The sequence below is a fragment of the Nerophis lumbriciformis genome, linkage group LG01 (genome assembly GCF_033978685.3).
Source record: "Nerophis lumbriciformis linkage group LG01, RoL_Nlum_v2.1, whole genome shotgun sequence".
Lineage (NCBI taxonomy): Eukaryota > Metazoa > Chordata > Actinopteri > Syngnathiformes > Syngnathidae > Nerophis > Nerophis lumbriciformis.
The window spans coordinates 60,399,291-60,420,375 of NC_084548.2; the positions used below are offsets into that span (position 1 = coordinate 60,399,291).

The 21,085-nt window shown below is 41.4% G+C and overlaps 1 protein-coding gene across 1 annotated transcript; it reads right to left on the reverse strand.

The window, feature by feature from the left end:
* Positions 1-267: 267 nt before the first annotated feature.
* plpbp (pyridoxal phosphate binding protein) lies at positions 268-20,788 on the reverse strand. Its single transcript, XM_061972072.2, has 8 exons — positions 20,645-20,788; positions 19,255-19,362; positions 14,255-14,290; positions 14,102-14,177; positions 11,308-11,448; positions 10,961-11,103; positions 6,545-6,643; positions 268-848 (listed from the first exon to the last, which is right to left on the reverse strand). Exons 1-8 carry the CDS (start codon positions 20,732-20,734, stop codon positions 669-671), a joined length of 873 nt encoding a protein of 290 aa, XP_061828056.1. The 5' UTR covers positions 20,735-20,788; the 3' UTR covers positions 268-668.
* Positions 20,789-21,085: the final 297 nt, after the last annotated feature.

A 21,085-nucleotide genomic window follows, 5' to 3' on the forward strand; every position in this document is an offset into this window, starting at 1 on the left:
CATTTCTTTCTTTAATTTCAGCCCGCGTGCGCTTCTCTCACCCCAAAAACATAGACAGCCTGGCACACTTTATCCCACTCAACCACCTTTTGTTACCTGGAAAGGCCAGAGAGAAGCTCTTCCTACTGCTCGATGGTGAATTCTGATTGGGCAGAGGGTGGAACCTCAGGCACATGGTTAATTTCAATATGATTTGCTTTTTTATATAAGGAGGCGTGCCCTGGGCAGTCAATTTCAAGTTAATTGGGAAGTAGAAACTCAAAGTGCTTGGATTCATGCGTGCGCACACTTTAATACATCTGAAACTGTTTGTGCGTACAACATTTTCTGGATTTAAGCATCGGCCAATTTTCAGTAGGAAATCCACACAACTTTTATTACATGAGGCCCCTGGCCTCTTCAATAAAAGTCGAACAAAGAGTAGCAGATTAAATTGTACCCTTCTCCGTGGACCTTGTTACGTACTGACTGGCGTCATCTCTCACCTCGTTCTTCGCACCGCTCAAAGTAGCAGAGGTAATTAACAACACCTGTGAGCCACTAAAATGTCATCGCATCTAAGAGATCCAAAAAATGAAATAGTCTGGAAAACACACAAGACTTTGTAACTCCACGTGTGCGAGGAGTCACCAGTTGAACAACTTTGATTACTCCTCGGACAAACATGGTTAATGTTCGGATACTGTGAGGTGCTGCATCTTCTTGGCGGCCTCTTCCGACACCGTTTTGGAGGTTTTCTCCGGACTGGGAGCGGGACTGGGAACGGGAGTGTTGGCGGCGCTGTTGGGATACTCCCTGTTGCCGAAGATGATGCTGCCCACTCGCACGTTGGTGGATCCGACCTCAATCTGTAACATAGCCGCACCACAACGGATCAAACTCCATAGCGCTGAAACTCTCACAGAATATCAGAATAATGGAGCCATGAAATCAAGTGTGACTCCACAAACTACTGCCAAAACTACACAAACACACACAAATGTTTTTACTGACACTTCGCAAGTATACAAATATTTTTTTTATTAAAAAAAAACAATTGGGAAGTTTAAAAACTATTTTCTTCGGTTAAAAAAAAAACAAATTGCAAGTATACATTTTTTTTTCAATTAACAAAACAATTTTCAAATATAAAAACACTTTTCTGCAAGTAAAAACATTATTCGGAGGTATTATTATTTTTTTAATTCAATTATAAAAACAATTCACAAGTACAAAAACTATTTTCTTTAATTGAAGTACAAAAAAACAATTTCTTCAATTAAAATAATTTGCAAGTATAAAAAAAAAAAAAAAATTCAGTAAAAAAAAACAATTGGCAATTATAAAAACAATTTTCTGCAACTAAAAAAAGATTCCCAATCATAAAAAAACAATGTTCTTCAATTAAATAAATGTTTCACTAGCATATAAACTATTTTTGTCAATTAAAATAAAAAATTGTCAAGTATAAAAACTATTTTCTGCAAGTAAAAAAATGATTCGGAAGTGTCAAATTTATTTTCGTCAATTTTAAAGACAATTTACAAGTTAAAAAACTACAAACCCCGTTTCCATATGAGTTGGGAAATTGAGTTAGTAATATAAACGGAATACAATGATTTGCAAATCATTTTCAACCCATATTCAGTTGAATATGCTACAAAGACAACATATTTGATGTTGAAACTGATAAACATTTTTTTTTTTTTCAAATAATCATTAACTTTAGAATTTGATGCCAGCAACACGCGACAAAGAAGTTGGGAAAGGTGGCAATAAATACTGATAAAGTTGAGGAATGCTCATCAAACACTTATTTGGAACATCCCACAGGTGTGCAGGCTAATCGGGAACAGGTGGGTGCCATGATTGGGTATAAAAACAGCTTCCCAAAAAATGCTCAGTCTTTCACAAGAAAGGATGTGGCGAGGTACACCTCTTTGTCCACAACTGCGTGAGCAAATAGTCAAACAGTTTAAGAACAACGTTTCTCAAAGTGCAATTGCAAGAAATTTAGGGATTTCAACATCTACGGTCCATAATATCATCAAAAGGTTCAGAGAATCTGGAGAAATCACTCCACGTAAGCGGCATGGCCGGAAACCAACATTGAATGACCGTGACCTTCGATCACTCAGACGGCACTGTATCAAAAACCGACATCAATCTCTAAAGGATATCACCACATGGGCTCAGGAACACTCCAGAAAACCACTGTCACTAAATACAGTTTGTCGCTACATCTGTAAGTGCAAGTTAAAGCTCTACTATGCAAAGCGAAGGCCATTTATCAACAACATCCAGAAACGCCGCCGGCTTCTCTGGGCCCGAGATCATCAAAGATGGACTCATGCAAAGTGGAAAAGTGTTCTGTGGTCTGACGAGTCCACATTTCAAATTGTTTTTGGAAATATTCGACATCGTATCATCCGGACCAAAGGGGAAGCGAACCATCCAGACTGTTATCGACACAAAGTTCAAAAGCCAGCATCTGTGATGGTATGGGGGTGCATTAGTGCCCAAGGCATGGGTAACTTACACATCTGTGAAGGCACCATTAATGCTGAAAGGTACATACAGGTTTTGGAACAACATATGCTGCCATCTAAGCGCCGTCTTTTTCATGGACGCCGCTGCTTATTTCAGCAAGACAATGCCAAGCCACATTCAGCACGTGTTACAACAGCGTGGCTTCGTAAAAAAAAGAGTGCGGGTACTTTCCTGGTCCGCCTGCAGTCCAGACCTGTCTCCCATGGAAAATGTGTGGCGCATTATGAAGCGTAAAATACGACAGCGGAGACCCCGGACTGTTGAACGACTGAAGCTCTACATAAAACAAGAATGGGAAAGAATTCTACTTTCAAAGCTTCAACAATTACCGTATTTTTCGGACTATAAGTCGCAGTTTTTTTCATAGTTTGGCCGGGCTCCAGTGCGATTTATATATGTTTTTTTTCTTCTTTATTATGCATTTTCGGTAGGTGCGACTTATACTCCGGTGCGACTTATACTCCAAAAAATACGGTACTTTTCTCAGTTCCCAATCGTTTATTGAGTGTTGTTAAAAGAAAACGTGATGTAACACAGTGGTGAACATGCCCTTTCCCAACTACTTTGGCACGTGTTGCAGCCATGAAATTCTAAGTTAATTATTATTTGCAAAAAAAAAGAAGAAGTTTGAACATCAAATATCTTGTCTTTGTAGTGCATTCAATTGAATATGGGTTGAAAATGATTTGCAAATCATTGTATTCCGTTTATATTTACATCTAACACAATTTCCCAACTCATATGGAAACGGGGTTTGTATTTTCTTCAATTAAAAAAAGGATTTGCAAGTATAAAAAACTATTTTCTTCAATAAAAAAGATTTGCAAGTAGAGATGTCCGATAATGGCTTTTTTGCCGATATCCGATATTGTCCAACTCATACCGATATATACAGTCGTGGAATTAACACATTATTATGCCTAATTTTGTTGTGATGCCCCGCTGGATGCATTAAACAATGTAACAAGGTTTTCCAAAATAAATCCACTCAAGTTGTGGAAAAAAATGCCAACATGGCACTGCCATATTTATTATCGAAGTCACAAAGTGCATTATTTTTTTTAACATGCCTCAAAACAGCAGCTTGGAATTTGGGACATGCTCTCCCTGAGAGAGCATGAGGAGGTTGAAGTGGGTGGGGTTGAGGTGGGGTGTCTATTGTAGCGTCCCGGAAGAGTTACTGCTGCAAGGGGTTCTGGGTATTTGTTCTGTTGTGTTTATGTTGTATTACGGTGCGGATGTTCTCCCGAAATGTGTTTGTCATTCTTGTTTGGTGTGGGTTCACAGTGTGGCGCATATTTGTAACAGTGTTAAAGTTGTTTGTCGGCCACCCGCAGTGTGACCTGTATGGCTGTTGACCAAGTATGCGTGGCATTCACTTGTGTATGTGAAAAGCCGAATATATTATGTGACTGGGCCGACACGCAAAGGCAGTGCCTTTAAGGTTTATTGGCGCTCTGTAATTCTCCCTACGTCAGTGTACACAGCGGCGTTTTAAAAAGTCATACATTTTACTTTTTGAAACCGATACCGTTAAATTTGAAAACGATACCGATAATTTCCGATATTACATTTTAAAGCATTTATTGGCCGATAACATCAGCAGTCCGATGTAATCGGACATCCCTAATATATATATATGTATATATATATATATATATATATATATATATATATATATATACCGTATTTTCCGCACTATAAGGCGCACCGGATTATTAGCCGCACCTTCTATGAATTACATATTTCATAATTTTGTCCACCAATAAGCCGCCCCGGACTATAAGCCGCGCCTACGCTGCGCTAAAGTGAATGTCAAAAAAACGCTGCGCTAAAGTGAATGTCAAAAAAACAGTCAGATAGTTCAGTCAAACTTTAATAATATATTGAAAACCAGCGTTCTAACAACTCTGTCCCAAAATGTACGCAAATGTGCAATCACAAACATAGTAAAATTCAAAATGGTGTAGAGCAATAAATAGCAACATAATGTTGCTCGAACGTTAATGTCACAACACACAAAATAAACATAGCGCTCACCTTCTGAAGTTATTCTTCATTCGTAAATCCTTCGAATTCTTCGTCTTCGGTGTCCGAATTGAAAAGTTGCGCAAGCGTGGGATCCAAAAATGGCCGGCTCCGCCTCGTCGAAGTCATCGGATTCAGTGTCGCTGTTGTTGTGCAGCAGTTCTGTGAATCCTGCCTTCCGGAAAGCTCGGACCACAGTTGTGACCGAAACTATCTGCCCAGGCATTTACGATCCACTGGCAGATGTTGGCGTATGTCGACCGGCGCTATCTGCCCGTCTTAGTGAAGGTGTGTTCGCCTTCGGAGCTGTGTGAAAAAAGCCACCCGGCCTCTTCGCGTAAACTTCCCTTAACCACTCGCTCATCTTTTCTTCATCCATCCATCCCTTCGAGTTAGCTTTTATGATGACGCCGGCTGGAAAGGTCTCTTTTGGCAAGGTCTTCCTTTTGAATATCATCATGGGTGGAAGTTAGCATGGCAAGCTAGAACCACAGTGAAGGATGACTTCTCATTCCCTGTGGTGCGAATATTCACCGTACGTGCTCCCGTTCCACAGTGCGGTTCACAGGAATATCAGCTGTGAAATACGGTAGTAATCCGTGTGCGGATGGAGAGATTGCGTCTTTTTATGAACCGGATCGCTTAGTAGGAGCCATTTTGTGGTCTTTACAGATGTAAACAGGAAATGAAACGTACGGTGATATCCGCGCGTTTTTTCTTCTTCTTCCGGGGGCGGGTGAAGCGCTTCCTGTTCTATGGGGGCGGGTGCTTTCCTTGGCGGTTGCTTGCGTAGAAGAAGAAGCGCTTCCTGTTCTACCGGGAAAAAAGATGGCGGCTGTTTACCGAAGTTGCGAGACCGAAACTTTATGAAAATGAATCGTAATAAAGCGCACCGGGTTATAAGGCGCACTGTCAGCTTTTGAGAAAAATTGTGGTTTTTAGGTGCGCCTTATAGTGCGGAAAATACGGTATATATATATATATATATATATATATATATATATATATATATATATATATATATATTTATACACACACATATATATATATATACACACATATATATATATACATATATATATACATATATATATATATATATATATATATATATATATATATATATACACACATATATATATATATATATATATATATATATATATATATATATGAGAAATACATATTTTTTTTGCAATTGTATTAACAATAAACAAGCTGCCGACAACAGGAAGTGAACTCGTGTCACGTCACATAAACCGACGTGAAGCAAATTGAACACTCAAATTGCCTTCAGCAATAAAAAACATTTACAAATTAAAATGAAAAAAACAAAAACGTTTAAACACGATTATAAAAAATGTGGCTTTCAAGAATCCAGAACAATATTTAAAGTTTATTCTGCCGAGATACTATATCGTGTCAATTTATTGTAGTTATTTTTAAAATAAAACTTGGTTAAAAGAGTTCAGTGTGTATTAATACATGATGAGCACATTCAACAATTTCGCCATAACAATAATAAGAATAATGATCATAATAACAGTGATAATTTTGGTCACAATAACTGTAATACAACATTTTCAAATTGTTGAAGTAAAATGTGCACAAGTGCACTACTTGGCTGGAACCAGCAGAAATTATATGTATTTTTTAACATTTTTCTTTTCTTTTTTAAAAAAAAATATTTCTTTAAATATTAATGTATTTTTCTTAGTGTTAACATACTTTTGAATTCTACTGAGGAAACACTTTTCTTCCCTTCGCCTTACTACTTCAACTAAATGTAGTCCGTCCATATTCAGCATAGTAACATTTACCTGACTGCCATCTGGTGGCGACTCTTAGATTGAAGTCTCTGATGGCCCCAAAACACCTGCCAGTCATTTCTGTCATGCTTGTAACTCCAGCCCTCGTAGTACTACTACATGTACTTCACAGTACTACTGCAAGTACTGTACATCAAAAAGAAGAGGATGATACTCACCGCGTGTTCAAAATCTGTGGACATGCCCATGCTGAGCTCCACTTCCTGTAGCGTCAGCTTCAGATTGTCACAGACTTCCTGCCGCCGACTCAGAAGCATCTACAAGCAAAGTAAACGTTAATATCTGATAATCTTATTTCCAAATGATTATTATTTTTAAACTTTAAGTATGCAAGTGAAAAGGTCAACAACGTGGTTATATTCTTGATAAAGTGTATTATTACACATCACAGCAGCACCAATCAAAGTAAACTTTTTTGGCCCTTAATCACAAATGTCTCAAAGGGCTGCACAAGCCACAACAACGTCCTCGGCTCAGATCCACATCAGGGCAAGAAAAAACTCAACCAAATGGGAACAACCCTTGGGCGACCGGTGCAATGGATGCCGAGTTAATAATGTGAGGGGCCAGCAGGGGATCATCTTGAATGGAGACAAGTCAGCAGCGCAGAGACATCACCGACTGATGCATAAGAAGCGCTCCATCCTGGGTCTTGACTTGGAACAGCTAGCGCTTCCTTGGTTCCCTAGACTAGCTTCAATGTCGGGTGCCCTGGCTCCGGGAATACACTTAATTATGGCTGGCTTGCGAAGCTGTATGTTCCAGGTGATGGAGTCCCCTATGACTAAGGTGTGGTGCCGGGTAGACTGGGGTGGAGGACTAGCTAAAGCAGTGGTCCCCAAACTATGGCCCGCAGGCCGGATACGGCCCGCCGGCCTCCAAAATCCGGCCCACGGGAAGTCCCAAGTTTAAAAACAATTATATATATATATATATACTGTATATATATTTTTTTGTAATTATCCATCCATCCATCCATCTTCTTCCGCTTATCCGAGGTCGGGTCGCGGGGGCAGCAGCCTAAGCAGGGAAGCCCAGACTTCCCTCTCCCCAGCCACTTCGTCCAGCTCCTCCCGGGGGATCCCGAGGCGTTCCCAGGCCAGCCGGGAGTGATAGTCTTCCCAACGTGTCCTGGGTCTTCCCCGTGGCCTCCTACCGGTCGGACGTGCCCTAAACACCTCCCTAGGGAGGCGTTCGGGTGGCATCCTGACCAGATGCCCGAACCACCTCATCTGGCTCCTCTTGATGTGGACGAGCAGCGGCTTTACTTTGAGCTCCCCCCGGATGACAGAGCTTCTCACCCTATCTCTAAGGGAGAGCCCCGCCACCCGGCAGAGGAAACTCATTTCGGCCGCTTATACCCGTGATCTTGTCCTTTCGGTCATAACCCAAAGCTCATAACCATAGGTAAGGATGGGAACGTAGATCGACCGGTAATATGAGAGCTTTGCCTTCCGGCTCAGCTCCTTCTTCACCACAACGGATCGATACAGCGTCCGCATTACTGAAGACGCCGCACCGATCAGCCTGTCGATCTCACGGTCCAGTCTTCCCTCACTCGTGAACAAGACTCCGAGATACTTGAACTCCTCCACTTGGGGCAAGGTCTCCTCCGCAACCCGGAGATGGCACTCCACCCTTTTCCGGGCGAGAACCATGGACTCGGACTTGGAGGTGCTGATTCTCATCCCAGTCGCTTCACACTCAGCTGCGAACCGATCCAGCGAGAGCTGAAGATCCTGGCCAGATGAAGCCATCAGGACCACATCATCTGCAAAAAGCAGAGACCTAATCCTGCAGCCACCAAACCGGATCCCCTCAACGATATATATATATTAAGGGTGTAACGGTACGTGTATTTGTATTGAACCATTTCGGTACGGGAGATTCGGTTCGGTTCGGAGGTGTACCGAACGAGTTTCCACATGGACATATTAAGTAGCGTACCGCACGTTGTGTAAACAATGCACACTGAGGCGCAACACACGGCATGCTCGCAACGACCAGGCTTCTACAACATGCAAAAAGCCAGAGCTGGAAGACCCTCTTGCCTCGTTAAAATCTCCCGTTTGGGAACATTTCGGTTTCACTGTGCAATACAACAATGGATAACATCGCTTCAACGAAGAAAAAGACGAACAAACACAGCTCTCACCGCATTCAAGCAGCCTCTCCTCGGCGAGTCAGGCAGGGCTAAAGCAATAACAAATGTTTTTATAGCAGCAGATTTAAGACCATATTGCATCAAAAACTAAATTTTGACCCACTTCTATGGTGGAAGAACAATGAGCCCATATATCCTCTTACTGCCAAGTTAGCCAGGCACTACCCCGCCATACCTGCTACCTCCGTGCCCAGTGAAAGGGTATTTTCCACAGCTGGAGACATTTTAACTGCAAGCAGGTCTGCTCTTTCTGCAGACAATGTGGATAAACTGATTTTTCTGGCAAAAAACATGAAGATTGAGTGAAAGTCACCAGGGTTAAAGGCTGGGGGGGGGGGAGAAAAGTTAATCTGAGGCTGAGTTGACTTGAAGCAGTTTAATGTTGCACTTTACATGTAGAAAGGTTTTGTTAAGAAACCAATTCTGAGCCTTATCTTATTTAGTTTAGTTTAGTTTTTGTTTTATATATGTTGACCACATTAACCCTGGCAATGGACCCTGTGTGTTTTTGTATGTTATTGTTATGCTTAGCATTCATGACTGCCTGCTGTTGCACTGATCAGCCTAGTGGTGGCTCACATCCATCACACACAGAACTATTTCTATTTTTGGGTAGAATTATTATAGTGTTCCCAATGTTAAAAGGATATAGCCATGGTTTACAAATTTGGTATATGAATAACCAGAAAATGTATATTTTGTTGTTTTCTTACTGTACCGAAAATGAACCGAACCGTGATCTCTAAACCGAGGTACGTACCAAACCGAGATTTTTGTGTACCGTTACACCCTTAGGCGAGGGTTACCACTTTGTGAACAACTGCGTGAGCAAATTGTCCAACAGTTTAAGAACAACATTTCTCAACGAGCTATTGGAAGGAATTTAGGGATTTCACCATCTACGGTCTGGAATATCTTCAAAGGGTTCAGAGAATCTGGAGAAATCACTGCACGTAAGCGATGATATTACGGACCTTCAATCCCTCAGGCAGTACTGCATCAAAGACCGACATCAGTGTGTAAAGGATATCACCACATGGGCTCAGGAACACTTCAGAAAACCACTGTCAGTAACTACAGTTTGTCGCTACATCTGTAAGTGCAAGTTAAAACTCTACTATGCAAAGCGAAAGCCATTTATCAACAACACCCAGAAACGCCGCCGGCTTTGCTGGGCCCAAGCTCATCTAAGATGGACTGATGCAAAGTGGAAAAGTGTTCTGTGGCCTGACGACCCCACATTTCAAATTGTTTTTGGAAACTGTGGACATTGTGTCCTCCACAACAAAAAGGAAAAGAACCATCCGGATTGTTATAGGCGCAAAGTTCAAAAGCCAGCATCTGTGATGGTATGGGGGTGTATTAGTGCCCAAGGCATGGGTAACTTACACACCAGTGAAGGCACCATTAATGCTGAAAGGTACATACAAGTTTTGGAGCAACATATTTTGCCATCCAAGCAACGTTATCATGGACGCCCCTGCTTATTTCAGCAAGACAATGCCAAACCACATTCTTCACGTGTTACAACAGCGTGGCTTCGTAGTAAAAGACTGCGGATACTAGACCTGTTGCCCATTGAAAATGTGTGATGCATTATGAAGCGTAAAATACCACAACAGAGACCCCGGACTGTTGAACAACTTAAGCTGTACATCAAGCAAGAATAGGAAAGAATTCCACCTGAAAAGCTTCAAAAATTGGTCTTCTCAGTTCCCAAACGTTAACTGAGTGTTGTTAAAAGGAAAGGACATGTAACACAGTGGTAAAAATGCTCCTGTGGCAACTTTTTTGCAATGTGTTGCTGCCATTAAATTCCAAGTTAATGATTATTTGCAAACAAAAATTAAGTTTCTCAGTTCCAACATTAAGTATCTTGTCTTTGTTGTCTATTCAATTGAATATAAGTTGAAAAGGATTTGCAAATAATTGTATTCTGTTTTTATTTACCATTTACACAAGGTGCCAACTTCACTGGTTTTTGTAAATAAATAAATGAAAATATATTTACTTATTATTTATTTATCAGTATTGTTGCGGTGTCAATACAGCAAGTGAGTGTGCCACACACTCACCAACACATCACTACTATGCAGTATATTAAAAAGAGTGAATACATTCCAAGTGTGCATTGTAGACTAATTATGAGCGCATCTCAACAAATTAGAATATGGTGCAAAAAGGATTTGATATCAGGTTCAATTAAGGCTAAAGAGACAAATCAAAGGCTCGGGAAGACAAAATTAATAAACACACTAAAATAATTCATTTCAGGAATGTAGTAAATTGACAGAATATACTGTACGAGTTCTCTGAATTGAAAAGTTGGAAGTATTCTAATGTATTGACACGCACTCTGCAGGAGAATTAGCACGACTGATTAAAATGGGTCATTTTTATTTTTTTTTACCTGGAAGTCTGGATTTGGGCCGAGGGTGAGATTGTAGCCGTAGCGCCCGATGGTCATCAGTCCCAAGAACTGCAGGGCGGAGCATTTGGACAGGATGTGCTGGACCGTGTCCACCGTCTGCTCCGGCGGGAGGCCGTGTTTACCTGCAGGCGCGCACGCACACGTCAACACACACCTGTCTATCTGCTCCGGCGGGGCTGGGCGATACGGCTAAAAACCGCATCACGATATCAGTGTTCTCTATCGGTCCACATCGGTAATTACTGACATTTTGCGTGACTTATGGAAAATCTTGATATCGTTTTGTCGCCCAGCCCAAATCACAGCGCCGCCATCAAAACACTAACTCTGTTCGCCGCTGGTGTTGAGCTGCACCATGACCTTTAACCTCTGCGTGCTTGCTCCTCTGATGCGCTGCCACGAGCTGTTGACCTTGTCGGCTAGTTTCGCCGAATCCACCGTCTCCACCAGGAACAGGTTGGGCACACCTGGAGAGCGAGAAACCAAACGTCTTTATCTGGTAAGAAATGTCGCTCGTCACAGATCAAACGCTCCTGGTCTGCCAGAGCATAAGAGGATGCAGCAGGGGGGGAATCCATGTTGCAAACGGTTTCAGCGAGACACCTCTAGAATGTCCTTTTCAAAAAAGCGACGACCGTAATTACCGGACTAAAAGCCGCTACCTTTTTTTCCCCCCAAGCTTAATACAAAGGTGTGGCTAATTTATGGATTTTTCTTTGCTAACGGCCATAATGTTTTGTTTTCCACAAATAGTTTTCATGTAACACTGACAGACAATGAAAAGGTGTGTGATTGTTTGTGTTGTGGTGCCATCTTTTGGACGAGTTGCGGGCTAAAATGTACTTTCTGTTTTGTCCCATTAACTGGAAGTAGAAGTGCCGTCTAATAGTTGTCCCGTAGCGTTTCTACTCATACATTCATCACTTCAAGATTCAAGATGATTTATTGTCAATTCTTAACATGCACAAGACACATAAGAACTGAAAAGTATATTTTCGGCACAGTCCCACTAAGAGCAGACATACGTTACAGGGAGACAAGACAAGACCGCCGACGGAGCAGCCATTTTTACGGCGCTCCTTAAAAAAAAAGGTACGAAAAATGTGATATTGGGAAAGGGAGGAGAGTAAAAAAATATCAGTCAAAGGCTGGATCCGCAAGAGGGGGTCCAGACTGAGTCCAAGGGAAAAAAAACTAATTTGCAATGCAAACATAAACACGTTACATTTAGTCACAACAAACTCGCAACAGTGGGAGGGGGAGTTGGAGCAAACAAGCGATGGTGAAGGCGGTGGTTGGGGAAGGGGCGGGTGCGTGCGTGTATGCCCAATCAACTTGGGTGTGATGTTGAAGTGTTTTTGTGGAATGGGGCCGATCTCAAAGTTCGACACCAGGTGCTTGTTGAGAAAAAGGGAGGTCAAAAGCCAGTTTTTCAGAGCAGCCTGTTCCTGATAACACAGCGTCAAGGCCATTCGAGTGAGTCAAATCGTAGATTAGGATGTTGTTTTTCTTCGAGCAGACAGAAAACAATGACTTGCCTGCCCTATTGTCCGTGCTGGTTTTCTCTCAAATTCAATTAAATTCTCCTTCTCAGCAAACTTCTCCAAGATGTGATCCATCTTGCGATTCAGATCAGAAATCGCCGCAGTCTGTGTTCCCACAGCCCTACCCAGTCCTTCCATTGCGGCGAAAAGCCTATGGGCTCCTTGAATGGCTGCCATCGTCTTCCGAATTTAACAATATACCAGAGCAATGCCCAGCCCAATCAGCAGGTGCCCCGCGATCACGGTTCCTCGATGGAAAGGACTGAGAGGCACATGATTCTCCATTTATCCCAGGAGTCTCTCACGTACCCCGCAGCAATGGTTCCATCAGGGCAGCCAGGCTCCCCCGAACCTCTTTTCCTTGTCGAAAAGACTTTGTCAATTGCGTCAAGAGTCCAGCTGATCATATCCATGTTTGATGTCTAGATTTGAGGACAGCGCAAAGAAAGAGGCTTCAAAAAAGTTCAGACAGACAAAACGAAGAGAGCAAGCTGGGAAGGAGGGAGCGGAGAAAAATGCGACTGCCCTCACCAGAGGCAAGACAGCAACGTTTGTGAGTTTTACAATACAACTAACTTACTTACTAAACAATCCCATGTGTTAGCATTACCTAATATGCTAACAGTGTCTGTGTTGATATTATTAACTTACAATGGCATTCTTTTTGTATTGTTTCGGTTTCACAAATCCCTCAATAAATTCACCAAAACGTCACTGTGAAGTTATTGCGTTTGTTTAGCTGATTGGAGATCTAGCTGCTGCAGGTAGTGGGTCCATGACGATGACTTCTGTTTTGTTTGATCAGCTATTTTACTGCCTTGTTACAGACACCGTTTGAAAACAATGAAGGTATGTAAAACATTTACATAATCTTTCTGTGTAAATAACTCATTTCACAACGTATATAATCGGCGGATTATAGTCGGGTGCCGCTAATATATGGGTGTCAGGTTCAAACACTGATGACATTTATTAAACAAGACAAGAATCAAACAGACACAGAATTAAATTTGGACTAAATTGAGGAGAGACGCCGTTGACCTGTAACCTCTTACAGTGTCTTAGCACGCTCTGACGAAAAAAGGTTTACGTCTCCTCCTTTATTTAGATATTCAATGTTTACACAACAACATCTGTTTCTAAATGAATGGGGAGTATGTAAACAGTCATTGTTTTCGGTCACATTAACACAAAAGAAAAAGATGCCTCGGGCTTGGGCTGGTCCTGGCTTCAGCCTGGGCAGGTCTTGGATGACAATAAATAACCCCCTCCCTTCTCCTCCCATCGTACACGATGGAATTTTCCAAGCCTTTGCTTGGTGCAACAAAGACAGCTCTTGTCTGTTCATTGGGAACTCAGAACGGAGAGTTTTTTGATAATTTACATACAGTTTTTCTGACAATGGGTAAATATATTTTCTTGTGAACTTTGTTGGGTGCGGCTTAAATACCGGTCCGGAAAATAGGGTATTTTGGTGTCATATAAGGGAATGACGTAAGAATTGTATTCCTAAACCCATTTCCACAGCGGTCATAAAAACAGGCCCGTTATGCACATTTTCCCGACATTCACTCACCCAAAAGTTTGTTGACGTTATTCTTCTGTAGATGACCGATGAAATGCCACTTGATTTCCGGGCAGGAATCTAAAATCTAAAAAGGGAAGATGATTTAGATTCGTATTTGACAAGAAGGCGAGCTTTTTGATTTTAGAAAATATGTCCGCTCACCACAGGGTCCGAGGCTTTGTCCACGAGTTCGTTAACCTGGTGGCGAGACGCAAACATTGCAGTTTGGATATTAGGAAAAAGATTGTCCATCTACCATGAATAACTATTATTATTTGCGTAGGTGTGCAAAATGTCCTCCAATAAGCACCCGACTTCTTCTATTTCATTAAAGTAATTTACAAAAGGTAAACATGCTAGGCTATAGGCCAGGGCTATTCAACTACATGAAGAAGAGGGCCGCAGTTTCAAGGGCCCAAAAGTTCAGGGGCCGGACATCGAAATGTGGATGTTTGCTTTCACACTGCACTGTCAATAAATTCATTATTTTGCCCTCACTGCTTGTTTCCAGCGTGTGCAGCTCGACAGATAGTTAACAGCATGATGAAACAGAAGCTCCAGAAGTTTTGTTGATGAGTGATGTTCCTTCTTTTGAATTATTTTCCTTCCTCAGTTGTATTTCTTTCCATGTCTTCCTTCATTTAGGTTTGCAGGGCAGATACTATAAACATAAAACAAAAGTATAACATCTATTGTGTATTTTACATAAATTAAATAGAAGGTTTAGTGTTTATAGATTCACACAATAAACTAGAGTTTTATATGGAATTTAAACATCCACATCAAACATTGCACACATGCAGCGCAACACACCTGAGCTGTAGCATCATCACCCTCTACTGGTCAAATTCAGCGCTACATGTATTAAACGAGCTTTGATTGCAAAGTTACTCAGCCAAAAAAACAACGTGAATACAGAAGCCATCAGGAAGTCAGCAATTTCCAAAGATTCACATTTTGTTGTCCAGTCACTGATAAAAGTCTGATTCCTGCGATTTGTTTTGATTTTTTCAGGGTCAATAGTGCCGTCTTCTTCTACTCACCTCATTCCTGCTTCGTTGTGACACATACGCCTCACTGTTGCCCCCTGCGGGGTGGCGGGAGTACTGCGTACATTAACAACGCTAATTTGAATTTAAAAGCCTATTTGGGCGATGTTCGACGGGACAAATTAAAAGCTTTGGTGGGCCCGGATGTGGCGTGCAGGCCGGCAGTTGACTACGCCTGCTATAGGTTATTAGCAGCTACGCAACAGCTAAGCACACAATAGCACACAAACTAGACATAGGTAATAATCATTGAACAATAAAACGGGACATTTGTCAATATAAACAAGTATCGAATAATTATAGTTGCATATTACTTACACATACAAAGTCTCCAAAGCAGTATTAGAAAGTATCCAGTAACAAACGTGTCCGCATCACTCAACTTACTGGGTAATAAGTTCGGCGGGTCAAATTAAAAGCTTTGGCGGGCCGGATGAGGCGTGCAGGCCGGCAGTTGACTACGCCTGCTATAGGTTAATAGCAGCTACGCAACAGCTAAGCGGACAATAGCACACAAACTAGACATAGGTAATAATCATTGAACAATAAAACGGGACATTTGTCAATATAAACAAGTATCGAATAATTATAGTTGCATATTACTCCAAGGCAGTATTAGAAAGTATCCAATAACAAACGTGTCCGCATCATTCAACTTACTGGGCCATGAGCTTAACTTTGTGAGTTATTGTGATTAAAAACAATTACCACTCCACTTCAATTCAATTCAAAGACAGCATAAGTCCATTCCAGACGGTTAATTATAAATAGGTTAGTGTTTCTCATAGTTGACTCATTTCACTTGATCAAACATTTTCCAACATTCCACACTACTGATTAGTACAAGTAGGTATGATTTCTGCTGATATCAGATCAATATCGGTATTAGCCAATACATCAGTATCGTGCAGGGCGAGCACGTGAAACAATATTCCCCCAAAAAACCACAATCTCAATCGTGAAAGAGAAAATAGTGAGTTATTTTTTTTCCCCTACAATCTATTATTTTTTGCGGTGTACCGTGAGATTCTAATGTAAACTAGAAAATTCCCGCGGAAATTTTGATGGGCCTGCTATCTGTGCCCTGGAACTGTGGCCGGGGGTCGGCAGAAGCCGCCGTACTTATTAGATGGTGCAGAGTGTCTGAAACCGTGAGTTTTAGGTGTAACCGTACAAAATGAGCCACAGAGCTAGCCTAAAACAGTAGCATGTTTACATACAAATGCTAACACTTAGCAAGTGTGCTAACGATAACATGATAACAGTCAGCACGTTTCATATACCACTCAAAGATGTATGGCTGCGGAAATAGAGAAAAAAAGTGTAAAATTAGATGAAAAAGTTAGGCAGCCTAAGTTAGCTTGCTACCATGCTATCGCTTGCATGCTAACAGTTAACAAGTGTCACTTACCAAGTTGTATGACTCTGGGCTAAACGATAGCAAAAGTAGCTCAAAAAGTTAGCATGTGTGGAGGATGCATATATGTTTAAGAGTTATTTCTCTATTCATAGCCATGTTTTATCAGCTAGTACTTTTTCTTTGTATATTCTACCAGTCTCTCTTTGTCTTCAGATTGTCTGTTTAGTGTCTTAACCCTTGGAATGTGAAATACAACACCCACTCTGTCCTTATCAGTGTTGCGAGGGGGACAGATGGGGGTTTTCTTTGTGTGCAAAGGAGTGGGCTTTTCCGTTTGAATGTCAGATCAACTAGAGTAGCCGATATGAATGTATTGGTTAAGTTGACCTCCTAAAGCTTTGGTAAAACTTGAAAATATTCCAATTCTGTCTTGATGGTCCTTCTTACTCAGCATATATGTCATCGAAAGAACTTGGGATTGACCAGTAACTTAGATTCCCTGGGAGGAAGAACTGGTCGACGCAACACATGCTAATGTTAGCATGCTAGCAAGTTAACGTGAGCATGATAATAGTTGGCTTGTGTCACATACCAAGTAATATGACTCTAAGGTGTATGGCTGGGGAATAAGACAAAATAAGGGGTACAAATAGCTAAAAAAGTTATCACTTTAATGTTGGCATGCTAGCCGTTAACAAGTGTCACATACCAAGTTATATAACTCTAAGGTAAACGGTTACAAAATTAGCTCAAAAAGCTAGCACTTTAATGTAAGCATGCTAACTTTTATTTTGACCAAACACAAAATTCATTTATCAACACAAAAAAAATGCTGGGGACATCGATCATGACGGACCACACGTAAAAATCCCCCCAAAAAGCCATTTTTGGAAAACAAACAGGTTTCCGGCGGCCATTTTTAGGGCCAAAAACAGGAGTCATACTTAAACGAACTCCTCCTAGGGACTTTGACCGAATGAGTCGCAATTAAAACGACAAGTACTCGACAGATGAGTGGCGATAAATCGTGAAGGAATTCGGCCCACGTGACAGGATGTGGGCGTGGCCTGGCGCCAAATTTCGATCCGATTGTTCGCCACAAAACTTTCACCGTTCATAACTCGGCTCCACAAATGCAGATCTTGGTCAGAATTGACCGGTAGGAGGCCACGGGGAAGACCCAGGACACGATGGGAAAACTATCTCTCCCGACTGGCCTGGGAACGCCTCGGGATCCCCCGGGAGGACCTGGACGAAGTGGCTGGGGAGAGGAAAGTCTGGGCTTCCCTGCTTAGGCTGCTGCCCCCGCGACACGACCTCGGATAAGCGGAAGAAGATGGATAGATGGATGGTGTTGCTAACGGCGAGAAAGCTAAACGGATTACTCCAGGGTATCCCGCGGCCGCCTTAACAACAAAGAGCCACCGCCTAAACTAAAGTCTTAACAAGCTGCTCCGCTTAGTTCTGCCTCTGCCTCTTTCAGTGCGTCTCTGCAGCACCCAGCATTGTCCCACCCACACCCATCTGATTGGGTACACGCAGAGCGGTAACAGCCAATCAGCAGTGCTTGTTCAGAGCGCATGAGTCAGTGCTCACGGCAGAGGCAGGCAGAGTGGAGAGACGGTGAGTTGAGCAGAAAGGTGTGTTTAGCAGGTAAGCATAATGCAGCGGACTCTCCCCAAATTATAATAAACACATCCAAGTCAACTAGTAACATCACTATGAGCCCGTTGACATTCTAGAGACATAAGCGGCAGCTCAGCTCGCTCGCAGTCCTTGAGGTGAAGGCTAATTAGCTTTTAGCGTAACTTTAGCTCACTGTGCGGTGTGTGCATGCATGTTACGGACAGCAAAGCCCTGTCTGTCTGAGAGAAAGACAAGCATTATTGACCTACAGTTAACAACTAAGTTATTTCACTTTACCTTTTTCTGTGTTGATTGAGCTGTGTTGAAGCAGCAAAAAAGGACATTATGTTAAATGAAGAGTTTCTGTCTCTGATAATTGATATAATAATGTAACTGCATCATAAAGCCTACATGAACTCCATGGTGTTCAGGGATGAATAGTCTCTCCTATTGCTATTGTACAATTTTTCAGCTGTAGTTACATTAATCATTAGTAATGTAGCAGCCTAGTTTTGAATGGCAGAGTCCCTGCTATCACATGTTGATAAAAATATAACATTTACATAATAAAAATCAACTACAGGCTTCCCAAATGCTGTAATAAATTAAGTATGTGATGAGTTGAGCATATGTCAGCATGTGGCCCCACTTTTAATTTTTTTTTTCAAACGCTTATTGCAAACGCTTACTTACAGTAAGTCATTCATTTGACTTTGTAAGTCATTATTTTGACTTAGTAAGTCATTATTTTTTCATTATTTTGACTTAGTAAATTACTACCGGTAAGTCATAATAATGACGTATTTAGTATCTCAGGTAACTAGGACTGTTTTGTTTTTACTTTACGGAAAAAATATCGAGATATATATCGTTTATCGCCATTCAGCAAATGGAGCGGAAAACACAACCAAAAGTTGTAGGCTTCTTCACGCGACTAAGCCGGCCTACTTCACCGCAGTCTGAAGTCTATTGCCCCCCAGGCTGTGGTGGCAGCGACGAGGTGGAGACGTGATGGCGACAGGCCGAGTTACACCGATCCTTACACCCACCCACCCCCTTCCCGGTCCCCTACCCCTGGAGAGTCACTTCCTTAAATAAAAATTTCTGGGGGAAACACTGTAACTCACATAATTTTCCCCAAAGTTCCGCTGTCCTTGCCTGTAGGCCTCCACCACCATCTCTGGGGGTTTGGTTTTGCTGACTGCCACGAGCCGGGGCGGCACATCTGGTAGCGTCTGAAAATAGAACAATTGTCCCGGTTGATTATTTTGCTTTGTACCTCAACGCATTTGTGCACGTCTTTGTTTTTGGGTTACCGTTGTTTCCCTAACAAAAAGGGCTTCCTTTCCGCACTTGCCTGCCGTCTCTGCATCCCGGTGTTCATAAATACACAAAAACGTAACAAAAACCAATACAATGTAGTTTAATAAACGTTTCCTATTGTAATTCTTAACTAATATTAGTATCAATATTACACTCTGGCTTCAGCACACTCGAAATATGACAATATATTGCATGAAAATGTATCGTATGTACAACAGGGGTGTCCAAACTTTTTCCACTGAGTCCACACTGGGTTCATTTTGATATTTTTCATTTTCAAACTATGTACTGTATATATTGTAATGCTCCCCTCAATGTTGGTGAATAATACAAGGCCCCAGAGACCTAAAATGGTCGCAGGCATGAAAGTGTTAAAAATTTAATATCCATGAACTTTTAAATATTTTTTTTTTTTAGGTTTTATGCCCTTTTTTGTCAAAACACTGTGTTTAATAAGAAAAACACAAAATATGCAATAGTTTGTTCAAAGTGAAATATTTGATGGGAAGTAATCGGAGCCTTAAATAGGTCAATAATTCATAACAACATTGATTATCATTATTATTTATTGAGCAATGTCGATTAAAAAAAAAAAAAAGATTAAAAGGTCTCGGTATCCAAAAGGCCCCGGGTTATAAAAAATAAGTCATATATCAATATATATTATTTTTACTTTCAACACTTAAACCTCTAGATCAATTTAGGATTAAACAGTTTTATTATTTTTTGAGCAATGACAGTTTGAAAAATAATAATAAATAAACCTACATGGCAGCTTTGTGTTATTACAGTCAACATTTTCTCGTTACATTTCACCTGTTCGCTCTTTTATTGTAACTTGTGTTTTTTTTATTGTTATTGTTATTTTTATTTTTATTTTTTAAATGTGCCGCGGGCAGTTAAAGAACGACATTTTCCCCAAATGGCCCCCGAGCCGCACTTTGGACACCACTACACTATCATGATCAGAAAGACAACTAATTTTAATTAATAATTATTGTTAATTAATATGCAATATTGATATTAATAAGCATGCGTGGAGGAGTGTTGATGTTGTGACACTCTCATCCAAAGGTTACCTGTTTAACAACCTTACATAACCGATCGTGCCGACACAGCACCGATTTCCACACCGGCGAGTGGAGCCGACGTCAGCGGGACTGTAGCACCGTCGTCCCCGGGCTCGGGTCTTACCTTGGGCCGCCGCGAGGCCGCCTGGTTGACCCGCTCCACCACCGACTGTAGTGCCTTGCCTAGCTCCTCCGACATTGCTACTCTCCACATACTACCACGTGACGTCAAGTGAGACGTGCCCGGTGACGACAATCGCCTTTCAAAATAAAAGACCGCCGGAAAGGGAAGCTGGTCATACAAAAACAGCACCTCCTATGGATGTAGTTGTCCGATGTCAGTCCGAGTACTATCACTAAAACACGCTTCCTTCACGCGAGTATTTCGGTAACTGCATGGTCCATCTTTTTCTTCTTTCTTTTTTTTACAAGAAACTGTCTCTTTTGTACCACAAACTCGTTTCTGAATTTGGATTTTTACGAGCTTTATATAATACAGGTGTACTGTATTATAGCAGTATTTCTACACACATTAAAATATTTTACAAATCAATCAAGCTTGTTT

What these genes read in the sequence shown, in the direction of transcription:
- plpbp (XM_061972072.2), bottom strand. Translation starts at nt 20,734, where the DNA reads ATGTGGAGAGTAGCAATGTCGGAGGAGCTAGGCAAGGCACTACAGTCG. An exon ending in TAACGTCAACAAACTTTTGG is followed by an intron (nt 11,449 to 14,101) that starts GTGAGTGAATGT and finishes CTCGCTCTCCAG; the next exon opens with GTGTGCCCAACCTGTTCCTG. An exon ending in GCCCAAATCCAGACTTCCAG is followed by an intron (nt 6,644 to 10,960) that starts GTAAAAAAAAAT and finishes CTTTGCTTGTAG; the next exon opens with ATGCTTCTGAGTCGGCGGCA.